The sequence below is a fragment of the Equus asinus genome, chromosome 5, assembly GCF_041296235.1.
Source record: "Equus asinus isolate D_3611 breed Donkey chromosome 5, EquAss-T2T_v2, whole genome shotgun sequence".
NCBI classification, from domain to species: Eukaryota; Metazoa; Chordata; class Mammalia; order Perissodactyla; family Equidae; genus Equus; species Equus asinus.
This window is the reverse complement of record NC_091794.1, coordinates 113,320,015-113,335,999: the sequence shown is the minus strand read 5'-3', so window position 1 is coordinate 113,335,999 and position 15,985 is coordinate 113,320,015. Positions and strand designations below refer to the sequence as shown.

The 15,985-nt window shown below is 50.3% G+C and overlaps 1 protein-coding gene across 8 annotated transcripts in view; it reads right to left on the bottom strand.

Moving 5' to 3' along the window:
- Nucleotides 1-895: 895 nt before the first annotated feature.
- Nucleotides 896-15,985, bottom strand: part of SLC35E2B (solute carrier family 35 member E2B) — a 30,645-nt gene continuing 15,555 nt past the window's right edge. For 3 of the 8 annotated variants that reach the window (XM_070511337.1, XM_070511336.1, XM_044769468.2), the window contains exons 4-9: nt 15,787-15,914; nt 13,404-13,524; nt 11,547-11,600; nt 11,091-11,163; nt 7,297-7,442; nt 896-5,429 (exon numbers count right to left, since the gene is read on the bottom strand). In XM_070511337.1, the coding sequence (XP_070367438.1) occupies nt 5,192-5,429; nt 7,297-7,442; nt 11,091-11,163; nt 11,547-11,600; nt 13,404-13,524; nt 15,787-15,914 (760 nt within the window). In that variant the 3' untranslated portion in view covers nt 896-5,191. Of the gene's footprint in view, nt 5,430-6,797; nt 6,853-7,296; nt 7,595-11,090; nt 11,320-11,546; nt 11,601-13,403; nt 13,525-15,786; nt 15,915-15,985 lie in introns of all 8 variants that reach the window. The other 5 variants (XM_044769464.2, XM_014863132.3, XM_070511335.1 and 2 more) reach the window with 4 other exon arrangements.

Below are 15,985 nucleotides of genomic sequence, written 5' to 3'. Positions count from 1 at the left end.
GCCCGGGGCGCCCGGGGCGCCGGGTCTCTGCCGCGCTTGGCGCAAGCGCCTTTCTTCCCCGGCCCCGCCGCGCCGCTCTCCCCCCATTCCCCCAGTGGCCGCGGGGCGTCGCTCCGGGGGCCTGTGCTCGCCGGCGACCGGAAACGCCGCAGGGGACCCCGCGGACGCTCCGGTCGACTCCACTGTGGGACGAGGTCCTGCGTGTCGGAGCCGCGCTCGCCCCGCCTCCCGCGGACGCAGCAGGTGCGCCCTCGGCGGGCTTTGCAGGCGGCGGCCCCCGCGCTCGCCCGCGAAGGCTGGGTCCCGCCCCAGACCCCCGAGGCCGGAGGAGTGAGAAGCCCCTCCCCGCCTCGGTTACTCTGCGGGCCCGTGTGGTTTCCGATGCTCCCGGAAAAATGAGAGCTAGCCCCTGGGTCTCAGGGAGAACGAAGACGGGCATCCGCTCGCAGTTACTGCACCTGAAATGGGGATGCAACCTGTGACAAGAAATTAGGCGCTAAAAGGGAGTGAATTGGAATTTTTTTCCTTCCAGAATGAAATGTTCACTTTCTATATCCAAGCTCGTCCTTTGCTTCCTGAGTTCTTGGGACGGAAAGCCTTCGTTTTTTATTCATTCATTTTTTTGCTGAGGAGGACTGTTGCTGGGCGACATCTGTGTAATCCTGTTTTGTATGAGGGACGCGGCCACAGCGCAGCTTGATGACCGGTGTCTGTCGGTGCCGGGATCTGAACCCGAACCGCGGCAGCAAAGCACACGAATGTAAACGCTACTTCACCCGCCAGTCCCCAGGCCTTCACTCTTTTACTCACTTCATGCTGAAAACTGGCAAAGGCGCTAAGAAACTACCATTCCAGTAGCATAAACACGAGTCACACAATGAAGAAAACAAAGGAGGAAACGTTTAAAATTTATTTTGCTTTTGCAGAACAAGAGCCACATAGAGTTGCTACCATGGTGGCTTAATTCAGGCAAAAGTAACCAGAAGACATCCACAGGATTAGCTGTACAGCATCAATTTATTAGATAGCAAAATTAACAGTGACTCACTAAGTTGTTTAACAGAAGCATTTTCTAGAAAGTACTGATCTAGTCACATAAATACTGAAATACAAAACACTATAAACATTCTGTATAAGGTACTTCATTCTCCACAGCTTTGTTTGGTATAAAGCAAATATAATTTGGCTCTGACATCGATAATTATTGATAACTATTTTCAAGTTTTCAGGGTGGGAAAGTCGCCCTGACTGTGGCCCTCCTCAATGTGGAGCCCATGACGCACCCCCGGCCGGTTCAGACTCAGCTCACACATCTCAAACCGCCTAGAAAGAGCAAGTCAGCTGAATGAAAAAAACAGACGAACAGACTTTGCCAGTTAGAATAGTTTCAAACTCAGTTTGGACATCTGGGCATAAATCCAGTGGCCATCAAACTCTGAATCAGAGCCCTCAGGAAAACTGGAAGAAATACTTCAGAGACAGCAAAGTTGAAGGCTTTACGCCTTGAGCTGCAGGTGAGCAGCTGACCCGCGGTCAGCACGAGCTCATGACTCTGCTCTTGGCTCCCTAGCCAACCGAGAGGACAGGCAGAGTCCCTGGGGGCGCTGGGATGTTCTTCTTTATGAACTAGGAAAATGAAGAGGCCCTCACCAGGGCATGTACACATTTTAGCCCTTAGTACAACACTGGTCAAAGGCAAAGCAGAGGAGAGGATTTGTATCTGTAGTGACATCCTTGTTTAATTTTCCCAACCCACGGAAACAGTGAAAACGCTTTCAGGTCTCAGGAAGCACATCACGCGGACAGATGTAAAAAGCTGTGCTGGGCACCTTTCACCCCCACAGCCCCTCTAAGTGACCAGACTCAGGAGAGTGCCACAAAAAGGAAGCAAAACCCACTGGTTTGGGAACAGTCGTTCCAATGCAGGCCACAAGCACAGCTCCATTTGGCTGATGTGCTTTATGCAGCACTTTTTTACTGTTTCTGATTCACCATGTTTATTTTTCTCAAATTAAAGACATATTTTGGATTGTGCAAGAGTATTCTGAGCTTTCCAAGGCAGATTATTTTAATGCTGATATGCAGGAAATTATGACTATCGGAATTTTTTTTAAAAAAAAAGCTTTTGGGGGCCAGCCCCGTGGCCAAGTGGTTGGGTTCGCACGCTCTGCTTCAGTGGCCCAGGGTTTCACCAGTTTGGATCCTGGGCGCAGACATGGCACCACTCATCAGGCCATGCTGAGGTGGCATGTCACATGCCACAACTAGAAGGACCCGCAACTAAAATATACAACTGTATACTGGGGGGCTTTGGGGAGAAAAAGCAGAAAAAAAAAAAGATCGGTAACAGTTGTTAGCTCAGGTGCCAATCTTTAAAAAAAAAAAAAAAAAGCTTTTTATGCCATTCAGTAGTGGAAGTTTCCTTGAAAGCCAGAGACCTGTACATCTCTAAGTATCGACGTAAGCAAACAGAGAGCTGTCTCGGAAGACTGGTTCAAGTGTGTGTTTACAGAGGCATGGACAGCGACCATGGACACGGGAGGAACTGACCCAGTATAGCCACACTCATTGTCCATGGTGGTCCAACACGTCTGTGGCAGTTCAACAAGAACATACTATAAACACTACTAGACAAAGTTAATAAAAAAAAACATGTCTGTGCAGTCATTAACAAACCAGGCTGCGGGTTTTGACTCCTCACATGGAGCTGTCCTGGAAATGCCCAGTGGGCGACGACGTGGAGTGGAGACGAGACTGATAAAGGATGGAAGGAACGTAAGCCGGAGTGAGGGCGGGGCCGGCCACAGCACGTCCCTGGGTGCTTTTCCCACCCAGGACAAGGAAAGTCTCAAAAGCAGCTCTGAAGGAAATTGCCTCATTTACTAATAATTTAGGAAAATCTTCGTTTTGTTTCTGGTCCAAAATTTAGAAAACTAAAACAGGCTGAAGCCACTTGTGGGGGTGGAGGGAGGGACACGCCATGACGCGCAGCTTTGTAGTTCCACTCGAGACATGGACTGGAAACCCCTAACAATACTTGGAAGCAGGTGCCTGTGTATCTCATTACACTCAGATGACAAAGTCTGCGAGAAGGCCAATGTCAAAATCCTGCAACGGGGTGACCAAAGATGGGTCCCCTTCTCTGTTCACATCCCACTCGCAAGCAGCTGGCGTAGCAGCCCCATTCTTGAGGGCGGAGGCAGGAGCCCCATGGAAGTGGTGCCTTCCTCTGGTCCTCACAGTTCAATGCAACATCCCACCCGCACCCCCTCCAGGGAATCCTCTTTAGTTTTGTTTGGTGGGGAAGCAGGAGGAGAGGGGTAGGGCTGGAAACCTAGGGAAGCCACACGAGAAACATCTTCACGGTGAAGGTGAACTGGCTGTGCAGGGGAGCACACACCTGCCTGTCCTCTGGATGCAGCTCAGCTTCGTGAAAAGGTTGTAGTTTAAAAGGCCTCATTTTAATCCATGATCACGGCAAACTTTTTCAGGTAGGTAGAATTTAATGAGATGTAATTATTGCTCTTTGTTACCAAGAGATTTGATCTCCAGGAGGGGCTGTTTTTATATTTTCCAGTTGAGAAGCCAACTAGAAAACCAGTGAACCAATTATGGGAGCCAAGGACCTGAACAGCAGGGAGGGGAAATGAGACTTAGGGAACAATTAGTGCCTTAAATTCCTTTCCTCAGTTAATTCACTCAGTCCCAGAAGGCAGGCTTCAGATGGCCAGGTGGCCAGAGCGTGCCCACTAAGTCAGGCTGCATTTGACAAGCCCCAGAACTCAAGCTTGGCAAGATGGGGAGGGCCTCAAGCACTGGCTGGCAACAGACCTGCCTTGATCAGAAATCCCACCAGGAGGCAAGATGAGGAATAAAGCGAAGAGGTTAGGAGCCTCAACCCAACACAGGCTCTGGGAGAGGAGAGCCAGGCAGGCCGGGCTGTGGTTCAGAGTGGGGTTTACCCAACAAACATGATGCATCCCAGAAGCATCTGGGCCTGTGCTTCCTTTTTAAAAAACTATTCTGTCATTTTAAGTGCAGCATAATGAAAACTGAAAACACTGCAGACATCCTTCCCGCCGCTCCCCCTGCTCATCCATTCACAAGGAAAATCTTAACATCCTCCTCGATGACACAGTTAAGGCTCAGATCCTGCCCAGCCAAGTGAGGGCAGCTGTGCCAACAGCAAGCCCTTCAGCACAGTCCGTTACACACACGAGCCCAGAACAGGAACATGAGCATCTCCCTGCCCCAAGTTAACCACCACAGATGTCCGTCCTCAACCTCCAGGGCCGGAAATCACCACTTCAGGGGTCACTGGCTGGAGCCCGAGGAGCAGGACCCTTGGGAGGCAGGAGCCTTAGTGCAGCAGACTCTGAGAGGGGCTGGGGCACCCCTCCCCTCCATGAGGGACCTTGCTTTAAGTGGTACCAGATGCTGGCAGCTCTGGGGTGGGAGAGGACGCTCCAGGTGGAAGGGGGAAAAGGCAAGGGCCCAACACCCCACCCTCAGCAGCAGGGGACCCTTGTTTCTGCACCCTGTCTGTCTCCTCTCCACTCTGCCCGGCTCAGTGGTCTCTCAGGCTGCTGTGACCTCTGTGCCCAGGTACTGGGCAATCTGGCCTTCTGTCCTAGCACTGCAGTCTCCCCAGATGGCTGAGGAGCAGAGTGGCCATTGATGGCTGGCGTGGGGAAGCTGGGTTTCCTCTGCTGACACTGAGCAGGGAGCAGTGTGCGTTGGTACCTGGACCCGGCTCTGGCTTCACAGTTGTCCCTCGCAGAGGAATGTGTGCCTGGCCTCACTGCAGCTGGAACTGCGTGCCTGGTGAGGGACATGCAGAGGCTTGCCTGGGTCCCAACCCCTCCCATGCACTCAGCAGGGGGTCAATGGGGGGGTTTTCACATTACTTGGTGATGGCTCAGTGGCAGCTGGCTCTGGTCTCTGTCCCCAGGAGCTGATATCTGGGATTCTCAAACTGAGTTCCTGTCGGTTTTGACTGAAAACCCCAGAAAGGCAGGAAAGGCTGTAGGTCCCCAGTTTCCTGCGCCCCAACTGTGACTTGTGGAGGCTGGGTGTCCCCAAGCCTGGTTTCCAGGGAGCAGGAGGAGCACAGGGGACCCATGTTGGCGTGGAGGAGAGCAGCCACAGGCAGCGTCTCAGGGCCCTGGGTGCCCGCCGAGGCTTCCGGAGCTCAGTGGTGTGGTCTGGGGTCCTTGGGGACCAGCGGCTCCACGTCGTCCTCTGGTGTCTTGCTGGTGGCTGCGGCCAGGCTCTGCATGGCCTCCCGCTGGTGCTGCTTGGCCTTATTGTAGAGCAGGACGCCGACCATCACCAGGACGGTGCCAATGGCCGACAGGCTGGTGACTCTGTTGCCAAAAACTATAATACTGAGCCAAATGGACAAGGCATGCTTCACGGTGCTGGCGACACTGCAAGGACAGAGAAGAGCAGAGAGGAAAGTTATAGCCTGGACTCAGGCCTGCGCCCAGGCCGTGGCCCGCCAACGCCAAGTGAATGGCAGCGCTGCTGCTGGCTCCACGGCAGCTGAGTGCATAGGGCAGGGCGGCGGGAGCTTGTGAGGGCTCACTCCCTTGCCAGCTCCTTTTCCTTTCTTTTTTGGGGGTACTTTTTATGAGGAAAAGCATTGAACAGAGAAGTAGAGAAATGTTATAATGAACAAACTCCCATCCTCTAGACTTAATAACTAACATTTTGCTTTATTTGCTTTATCCTTTTTTTTGACTGAAATATCTTAAACTATAGATGTTAAGACATTTTACCCCAAATCCTTGTGCTTGCTCTCTGAAGAATGAGAAAGCTTCCCACACACCTGTGATCCCTTTACAGCACCTGAGAGAGCCCGTTTGTCAGGTAACAGTGCCGCACAGAGAACGCTGGACTTTGTCAAAATAAAGCGATACAAAATACACCAAAACATTAACAGCATTGTCTCTCAGGTTGGGATTGTGGATAATTTAACTTTATTTTCTGGACTTTTCTGCCTTTTCCAAACTTTCTAAAATGAATAAAACAACAAAAAAGCTATTTTCTTAAAAAAAAAATCGGCTTTCTGTTGTCTTTTTTTGAACCATCACTAATGATCATTGAAAAACAAAGTTTCAGAAATATTTGGAGATAATTCCTGGCCCCAAACAGAAACAAGAATGGGTGACAGGGACAGTGACCACTATGAGCTTCAGAAGAACTGAGAAATCATGACTGTTTGCAACATTCCTGCCGACACCTGCCATGCAGGACCCAGGAAATGTGAGGGCCAGATGGCAGCGGTCCAATCACGGCACAGCGCCTGTGGAGCCCGCACGGGTGGGTTTGGCTCCTGGACTTCTGAGCTGCAGCATGTGGCTCATGCACCGCACAGCTGCTGGGCTCAGGTGGACGTCTGAGTATTTACTGTCCTGACTTGGGCCAGATGAAAATGAGCAGAGAGAGGATCGGGGCTATTCCAGAGAGTGGCCCCGAGTGTATACACCCAGGGAAACCGGGACTGCTGCAGGTGCGGCTCAATGAGGCTTAAGTGTAGCAAGATTCAAACACATTTAGGGACAATTCCACTTCTCTGGTGACAATTCAGGAGTAAAAGAAAAAAGGACCACTGACTTACATAACAGTGTGATGTGGCAAAGCTGCCAACATCAGTGTATGGATTTCCAGGCCCGCTGGGGACATTGGCACATTCCTTTCTATTTGTTACCGGAAACTCTCCAGTCTAAATTGTACTTTCATTAAATTTGTCTAGTTATAGAAGTGAAAAGAAGCTAATGAGATATTTAGCTCACCTCTAAATTCCCAGAGCTGCGCCATCCAACATCGGAGCCAACTGGCCACACGTGGCTATTCAAATTTAAAGTGATTAAAATTAGATAAAATTGAGAATTCAGTTCCTCCTTGTGCTCAGCACATTTCAGGTGTTCAGTAGCCACACGTGGCCCATGGTCCCAACCTGGACAGCGCAGAAATGGAACATTCCATCACTGCAGGCAATTCCATTGACGGTGCTGGACTAGACAGAAAAATACTCAAACCATTCCAAACAATTTCTATTGTAATGTAAAGATTTCTAAGGAGATTTCCCTAAAAATCCATTTCACACGCTTTACTATTTGTATTTCAAACAGCACCAATACAAAACGGCCTAGTAACTATGATATGTGGCCACAGCTGTTACTACAGCATTTTGCAGTAACAAATATCTTTTACGAAAACACCTAGATTTCAAGTGTTCTCCTCTGCAAATAACCTGGATACTGTTGTCTCTTTGGAAGTTACCAAGCTTACCTGAAAGTCACAGGGGAAATCTTCCCCATGAGGGCGTAGGCCGTGACGCTCTGCAGGTGGAACAGCACGCCGTCCGTCAGCAGCAGCAGCACGACATCCTGGTTGTAACTGAAGCTCTTCCCGCTCCTCCCAATCACAGGCAGGTCCTATGTGCCAGAACAAAAATGATGCTCTGGGGCTGGCCTGGTGGCACAGTGGTTAAGTTCGCGTACTCCGCTTCGGTAGCCCAGGCTTCGCCGGTTTGGATCCTGGGTGTGGACCCACACACACTGCTCATCAAGCCATGCTGAGGCAGCATCTCACATACAAAATAGAGGAAGATTGGCAAAGATGTTAGCTCAGCGTCAATCTTCCTCATCAAAAAAAAGCAGAAAAAAACAAAGACGCTCTGTGGGGGCCCCTCCTCCATTTATCAATCATCCACGGAAAGACAGCGTGTGACCCAGTCCTCTGGGTAAACGAGCTGATGCTGAAGACAGCTCTGGAAATAGCCTTCTAGGGTGGCAACTGAACAGCATTTATCAAAATTTTAAACATGTGCATACACATGCCGATAAGACATACATGTGGCCAACAAGCACACGAAGAGATGCCTAACATTGCTAACCATCAGGGAAACGCGAATCAACACTATGAGATACCACCTCACATCCATGAGGATGGCTACTGTTAAAAAAAAAACCACAAACAGAAAGTAACAAGTGCCGGCAATGATGTGGAGAATTAGAACCTTTGTACACTGTTGGTGGGAATATAAAATGGTGCAGCCACTATGGAAAACAGTCTAGTCACTCCTCTAAAACACAGAATTACCATATGATCCAGCAGATCTGCTTCTGGGTTTACACCCAAACAAACTGAAAACAGGGTCTCAAAGAAACACTTGCACACTCATGTTCATAGCAGCATTATTCACAATAGCTAAGAGGTGGATATAACCCGTGTCCCTCAAAGGACGAATGGATAAACATAATGTGGTCTATCCAGACAAAGGAATATTAGCCTAAAAAAGGAAGGAAATTCCTTTTTTTTAAATTGAGATAACATTGGTTTATAACTATATAAATTTCAGGTGCACATCATATTTCGATTTCTGTGTAGACAACATCATGTTCACCGCCCAAAGACTAATTACCATCCCTCACCACACACATGTGCCCAGTCACCCACTTCACCCTCCCCCCGGTAACCACCAGTCTAATCTCTGTCTCTATGTATGTGTTTGTTGTCATTGTCTTTATCTTCTGTTGATGAGCACGATCATATGGCATTTGACTTTCTCCCTCTGACTTAATTCGCTTAGCACAACACCCTCAAGGTCCATCATGTCGTCACAAACGGCTGGATTTCATCATTTCTTATGGCTGAGTAGTATCCCATTGTGTATATATACCACATCTTCTTTATCCATTCATCTCTTGATGGGCACCCAGGTTGCTTCCTATTGTGAATAATCCTGCAATGAACATAGGGGTACAAGTATCCTTATGCGTTTGTGTTTTCAAGTTCTTTGGATAAATACCCAGCAGTGGGATGGCTGGATCATGTGGTATTTCTATTCCTAATTTTTTGAGGAGTCTCCATACTGGTTTCCATAGTGGCTGCACCAGTTTGCATTCCCACCAGCAGTGTATGAGGGTTCCCTTTTCACCTCATCCTCTCCAACACTTGTTGCTTCCTGTCTTGTTAATTATTACCATTCTGACCTGAGCGAGGTGATATCTCATTGTGGTTTTGATTTGCATTTCCTTGATAATTAGTGATGTTGAAGATCTTTTCATGTGCCTGTTGGCCATCTGTGTATCTTCTCTGGAAAAATGTCTGTTCAGATCTTTTGCCCATTTTTTAATTGGGTTGTTGGTTTTTTTGTTCTTGAGATGTATGAGTTCTTTATATATTTTGGATATTAACCCCTTATCAGATATATGATTTGCAAATATCTTCTCCCAATTGTTAGGTTATCTTTTCGTTTTGTTGATGGTTTCTTTTGCTGTGAGGGAAGGAGATTCTGACACGTGCTACAACATGGGTGAACCTTGAGCATATGATAAGTGAAATAAGCCAGTCACAAAAAGACAAATACTGTGCTACGCCACTTACATGAGGTCCCTAGAGTCACCAAGTTCACAGAGGCAGAAAGTAGGATGATGGGTGCAGGGGCTGGGGGGGTGGTGAAGGAGTTCAGAACACACCTCCCCCCAACATGCCTCTTTGGCATAAGGATTATTTTGAGCTAAGGACACTTAGAAAACAGCAGGTGCAAGAAGGATGCTCTGGCCTCCCTTTTTCTTCCAAGAAGCAGGAGAGGAAGACACCCTCCCAGTACAGGAGGAAACAGTCACATCCTCAAGGACCCGTCGGGAGCCAGGCTGCGAGAATTCTGTGCACAAACCTTGTTAAACCTGCCCCCGGCCCCACCCCGCCATCTTCGGCAGCCTCCCCACACAGTTCAGCCACTTTTCCACAGGTGTCGTTGCTCAACCACACAGGCAAACGCTCAGGCCTTGCCGCTTCCTGGGGTCTCTGCTTCCTCACAAGGGCTCCCGTGTCACACAAAGCTTATACTAAATAAATCTGTGTGCTTGTCTCCTGTGACTCTGTCTTATGTCAGTGTAATTCTCAGGCCCCGCTGGAGATCCCAGGAGGGGAGAGGTAAAGCCTTGTCTCCCCTACAGGTGGAATGAGGAGCTGGTGTCAAACGGGGACAGTTCCCGTTTGAGATGCTGAGTAAGTTCCGGTGATGGATGGTGGTAATGGTTGAATGACAAGGTGAACATACTTGACATACACTTAAGAAATGGTTAAAATGGTAAATTCTATGTCATGTATATTTTACCACAATAAACAATAATTTTAGATGTGCATATTCTATCAATCAACCAGTCCAATTTCAAGGATGTGTTCAGAGAAACACCCTCATCTGCTAAAGATATGCCACAAGAAGCTCCCTGTTATGTGTAGGCAACAGTAAAAAGCGCCAGGCAGCCCAGTGTCTGTCCAGGCGGCAGTGCTGGGTGAGCGCAAAGCCACACCAGCAGCACGGTTACAGACGGGGTAGCCCAGCTCCATTTGTGTTAAAGAAAGGTGTGCACAGATACATACAGATGCTTTCATACGACTAATGGGCTCTCATTACACACTACTACTATGTACAGCCACATGTCATTTAATGACTGGGACACATTTTGAGAAATGGGTCATTAGGTGACGTCACCCTTGTGTGAACATCAGAGCGAACGAACTTACACAGACCCAGGTGGCAGAGCCTCCTGCACAGCTGGGCTCTGCGGCACTGAAACTGTGGGGCCGCCGATGTACGTGCGGCCTGTTGTCGACCGCAGCGTCGTCATGCCTTTACGTGACTGTAGGTGTGAACGTTTCCAGCCACGCAGACGTGTCTGGAAAGGGCTCCTCCAGAAGGACTGAGAGGCAGACCTTCTCTCTTGTTCTATATACTCCTGCCCTGTTGATTGTTCTAAAGTAGGCATGTTATTTTAAAGTAATAATAATAAATAAGCAAGCCTAAAACCCCCCCCACAAAAATTTCAGGAAACTCCCACAGCTGCTGATTGGCCTCGGCAGGCAGGTCGGCACATCAGAGACCCACGCGAGGTTTCGCTTCCACTTTCTCTCCCTTCTCCTCAGAGGCACATCGCTCACTCTCTGTGAACCATCCAGCAAAGCCACAACACACTGAGTGAGCACAGCACCTGGAGAGTTAAATCACTCTGCCCCTGAATCACTGAAGATCAACGGCAACCCAGGCAGCAAGGAGCGTCCGTGCCGAGACTCACCATGAAGAAGATCCAGGCTGGGACCAGCATGGCCACGGCGGCGGCGCTAGTGTAGAACTGCAGCTCGGCAGCCCTGCAGGGCGAGAAAGCGGCGCCTGGCCCTCTCTCCACACGGGGCGGGGGTGGCCTCCTACACACTCCACAGCAAGAGCCCTCCAGGGCGCCCAAGGCACTGGGGTTCACCTTCTCCCGTGAGGAGAGAGGGCCGGTGTGACAGCCAACATCCATGCTAGTGGAAGTTAAAAGCAGACAGAGACAGGCTGGTCGCTCAGGTGCCTCAGTAGGGCAGCTCAAAACAGGCGGGTTTTTTAATTCCAAGTTTCAACAAGGTATTTTAAAGGCCACCTATGCCAAGATGGGAAAGGTGTCAGGTCTACAGGGCATTTGCATCTTCCCACGGGGAGGGGTCCTCTTGGGCCTAGGAAATTGGAGATTACACTTGTTAATGATACTTACGAGAACCTGTATTTGTCCCCGCTCAGGAGCTTTTTTGAAAAAACATTTTGCAAACTAGAAAAAAGAAAAGAAGAGGTTACCGGTCAACACAGAAGTTAGTGTGGAACCGCAAATGGATGGAGCGCTTCCAACGCTCCCAAACCACACTGGCAGCACCCCGGGCCGGCCACTGGATGTCTGTTGTGAACAGCCCACACCAGGCATCACTCTACGACGAGGGGGCACCATACCTGCCCCCCTTTTACAGATGGGTAAACTGAGGCAGTCAGAGGTTGAGCAACAGGCCTGAGGTTGCCCAGCTTTTAGGTGTCAGAGGATCCCAGAGTCCCTGCTCTAAGTGCTGCACAAAACGCCACTCTGAACCAAGAGTTCCCATAAATCAGCAACTACCATCGGCTGGGCACCCAGGACCCTAAGTGTGGAGCAGGGGAATGAAACTAAGCACAATAAGACCCCAGTAGGAAAACATGGACAAAACTCCTGAATGGGACAGACAGGCCATGGAGAACACAAGGCAAGGATAAACCTGAACAGCGTCCAGCTTCCTCAGGACACGTGGACTGGCACTTAACCAATAACTCTGCTCTCTGGACTCCAGAAGCAGGGGTTTGTTTGGTTTTAATGAAAAAATTTAGGCGAGGACGAGGTCAGACAGAAGCTCTCTCGACGAAACCATAAACCTGAACAACCGTTTCAGAAACACCAAGAGCACGGACCAGGAGCCGTTCAGAGAAGTTCACTGGCTCCACCTCCCTCCCAGGAATTTCACTGCAGGACAGTGAGAAACTCAGAGAGAGACTCATGTCAAAAAAGTTCCCTGCAGATTTAAACAAAAGAATCCTTAAGTCGCAGATCATCTGCCAGGTGAAGCAGGAGGCGGTCACAGAGCTCTGGCTCCTGGAGAACAGCCAGCGCCGGGAAGCGATGCTCGTGAGATAACATGGAGTCAAGAGAACGAGATGCAGACTGCATGTGGGGTCTCACTGCTCCGTGTTTCCAGGAGCTACAGACGCAGAGCGAAAAGCCGGAACGAGATCCGTCGTACATCAGGAATGAAATTAAACATGACATTTGCTGTCACTTAGCTGTGTTATTCAGAACCTCAAGATGGGCCTGCTCTACCTTAGCAGTGACAACAGCGATAACTCTTGGACACCCGTGCTGTTGTCTCCTCTCTTCTCAGAAACAGGAGACCTAGAAGCGATTGGTCAATCTGAAAGAACAGGCCTTGCTGGGGTGGGAGTGCGGCCTCCAACAACACAGCGTGTGCAAGAGGACCTGTCCCAGACTAACCTGAACACCCGGAACGGGACGCCGCCCTCCCTCTTGCTGCAGGACAAGGAGCATTCCCGCGCTCCTCCTCCAGCACCTCACCCCACACGAGTCCGGGCCCTCACTGTCCTCTCTGCAGGGTGATGCGGGACACAGACGGGCCGCTAGGCAGGAGAGGAGCCGCCAGAGCAACTGGGGGCTCCCAGCCACCACTCCAGGAGCTGCCCCTTGTTCCAGCTCTAAGACGGCCTTTTCTGTTTTATTTAGCTTGAATGCACATATTTACATATGTGAGTAGAGCCTCGTTTACTCTGTGCATTTCAGCATTTATTAGCTACCCGTATCCCTACGATCAGTGTTTTTAAGTATCAAGACCATGTATCATCAAATTCTGGCTTGGTTTTTGAGAAAAAGTGACCTTATTGGGGTTTTGCTATCTAGGAAGAGGCAGCATCAGATGTACCCAGCTTTGAATTATGGGAAGTAATTCTGAGTTAACCGGGACTTAAAGATCCATCAAGATGACGGGAAGCGAGTGCTATTTCTCGAGCATACCATGTGTGTCCCACGCTTTTCGCAACTCACCAGTCCATGATGTTGGTGGACAATGCAGCCGAAAATCCCAGAATGTTGAAGCTTATCTCGGTCGCCGTGCACAGCGCCAGGCCTGCCATGACTGGGATGAGGGAGAGGTTGACCAGCAACCCTGGAAAGGGCGCAACACACACAAAGATGGCGGTAGTCAGTCTATTTAGCTGCAAGCTCTCATCCTGGTGCCACGGCTGCTTCCAGCCCCTCCATGAAGCCCACAGACTTTCACTTTAATTCAGAAACGAACACAGACTCTATCAGATTCTTTACGTTGGAGGGAAAATACAGCAAATAAAGTCCATGTCTGCAAATAAGTCCCATCACCCTCTCCAAAGCCAGGCACCTCTGAGGCTGTTTCTCCACGAGAGGCCTGGGCCTGGGGGCACGGTGCACCGACCGGAGCCCTGTGCTCTGAGATCCTGCCCCCACGCACACCCCTCGGCCCCACGACATCTCACTCGCAAAATGAGGCGGGAGGACGAGAGGTCGCCAGGTCATGCCATTACAAAGGGGAGCTGGGGCTGGGGGCTGCCATTTGGGCCTGGCACAGGGAGGCTCCTACAGGTCCCACGCAGACTTCATCCCTCTTCGTGTCCTTCTGAGATCTAATGAGCCACCTGGAGGTGAACGGCACGACGCCCTCAGTGCACGGACAGGCACAGGGCAGCGTCTCCACATCTACTTTGATTTCAGATACACGTTCAGTTTATTCTGAGATTCAAAGAAAACGAGGGGATGAGCCTTCTGTGTTTAGCAAAAGGGAACAAAAGCGCAGCCCTCAGACGATCTGCGTCGACCTGACAGGATGGTCCTGTCAGGTGGTGTCCCCATCACTGGACAGTGCTGTCCTGAGCAGTAACTCGGATCCTCAGGAAGATCAGTGAACCAAGGAGTCTGTGGGTCAGTCAACGCAGCAAACCCACAGGCCCTGAGTCGTCACAAAGCCGAGAGCATAAGAGAGGAAACCTGGGGTGCCAGGGTCTGCCTCTAGAGCACCCTCTCGGTTCTCCATCATTTAGCCTTGTCCTCTGGTCTGTCTGTAGATTTCTGTTGAATGACGGACATTAAGTATGAAAAGTACAGAGAGTTAGAGACCGTGAGTGTGAGTTAGAGACCAGGAATGACTCGCTTCCGCTGCTGGGATGCAGGCCAGGTGTGGCAGGCGTCTGCAGCCGTGGGTGTGATCAGATTTGGGTCCCAGATGAAAGTCCAGGGCCTTGCCAGCAGTTCCCCCATGGCAGGTCCCGCTCGCTCTTGCCTGTTCAGCCCCCGAGGCTGCTCTGCCCGGATGCCCAGTGCTACCCAAGGATTAGCAAACACTTCTGTGGGGAGGGCAGGTCGGGGTCACTTTTCTGGGTGACCTTTGGCCCTGAAATCTTGGCCCCGAGTTCTGGTCCCTCGGTCACTCTCCAGTGCCTCCCCAACAATTTCTTTCTGCTAAATTTTATCAAGATTTTCTAATTGTTCTCAGCAAGAGAGCTGGTTTGCTACAAGCTTATCCGCCACAGCTGGAAGGCAAATCATGATGTCTTAAAGTCACAAGAAATAACCCTTTTTGTACGGTTAAGCTACCTGCTTGACGTGTAATCAGGTTCATTTGTTTCATGTAGCTCACGATTTTTAGGAATGGCTTTCTGCACTTTGACTTGATTTTGCTTTACCATCAGCTAAAGCGTCCGCGTGGCTCCACAGGCACATCTGTGAGAAGGCCAGTTGTGTCCTTGTCCCCCAGCAATTCCCCCCCTCCCTCTACGGCACATAGTTGCCTTATTTTAAGATCTTGCCATTTTCTTAATTGAAGCGAATACATATCTATGTCTATTAGTGCTCATCACAGAAAAAAGATTACCTATTATATGCATTATTCTGCGCTTTGCTTGTTTTCATGGAACAATACCGGATATGCTCCTTTTTATAAAGGTTGGAAGGAGAAACAGGGACGTGAGTGTAACGTGTGGCTAGCTGGAAGGAGTCGGCCTGTCGTCAAAGGTTGGAGATTTGAAAATAGATCCCATTTGCTGACCCTTGGGGGGGACGGAGAGGTGCAGCTGAAAGCAGTGAGGAGCAGGACCAGACGGGGAGGAGGCGCTCACAGGGCGGGCAGGATGTAGGAAAGGCTCCGGGACGAGGGGCTGCACCACCAGGACTGAGCCGTCCCGTCACCAGGTGCCACTTCACACGGCAAGGAAGACAGTCTTATCCTCCTGGGACAAGGGATGGCCCCTGAGGTAGGTCATTACTTCTTTACCAGCTCCTCCTCCCCCACGGAGCAGAGGAGAAAGACACCTGAAGCCAGTGAGAGGCAGCCTGTGACCCCGAAAGGTGTGAGAAGTGACGGCATCGCCGCCCGGGGGGGCCAGGCACAGGGGCCACTCACCAGTGTACTCGCCAAGGATCATGCGGGACATGATCACGGTGAAAATGGGGGCAGAGCTCTTCACAGTCTCAGCGAACGAAACCGCCACGTTTTTCAGGCTGACCAGACCCAACACCACTGTGGCGAACCTACCGGGAAGCCGACAGGAGCGTCAGGATGGTCAGACCGTCTGCAGGACAGACAGACCCTTCAGGGAGCT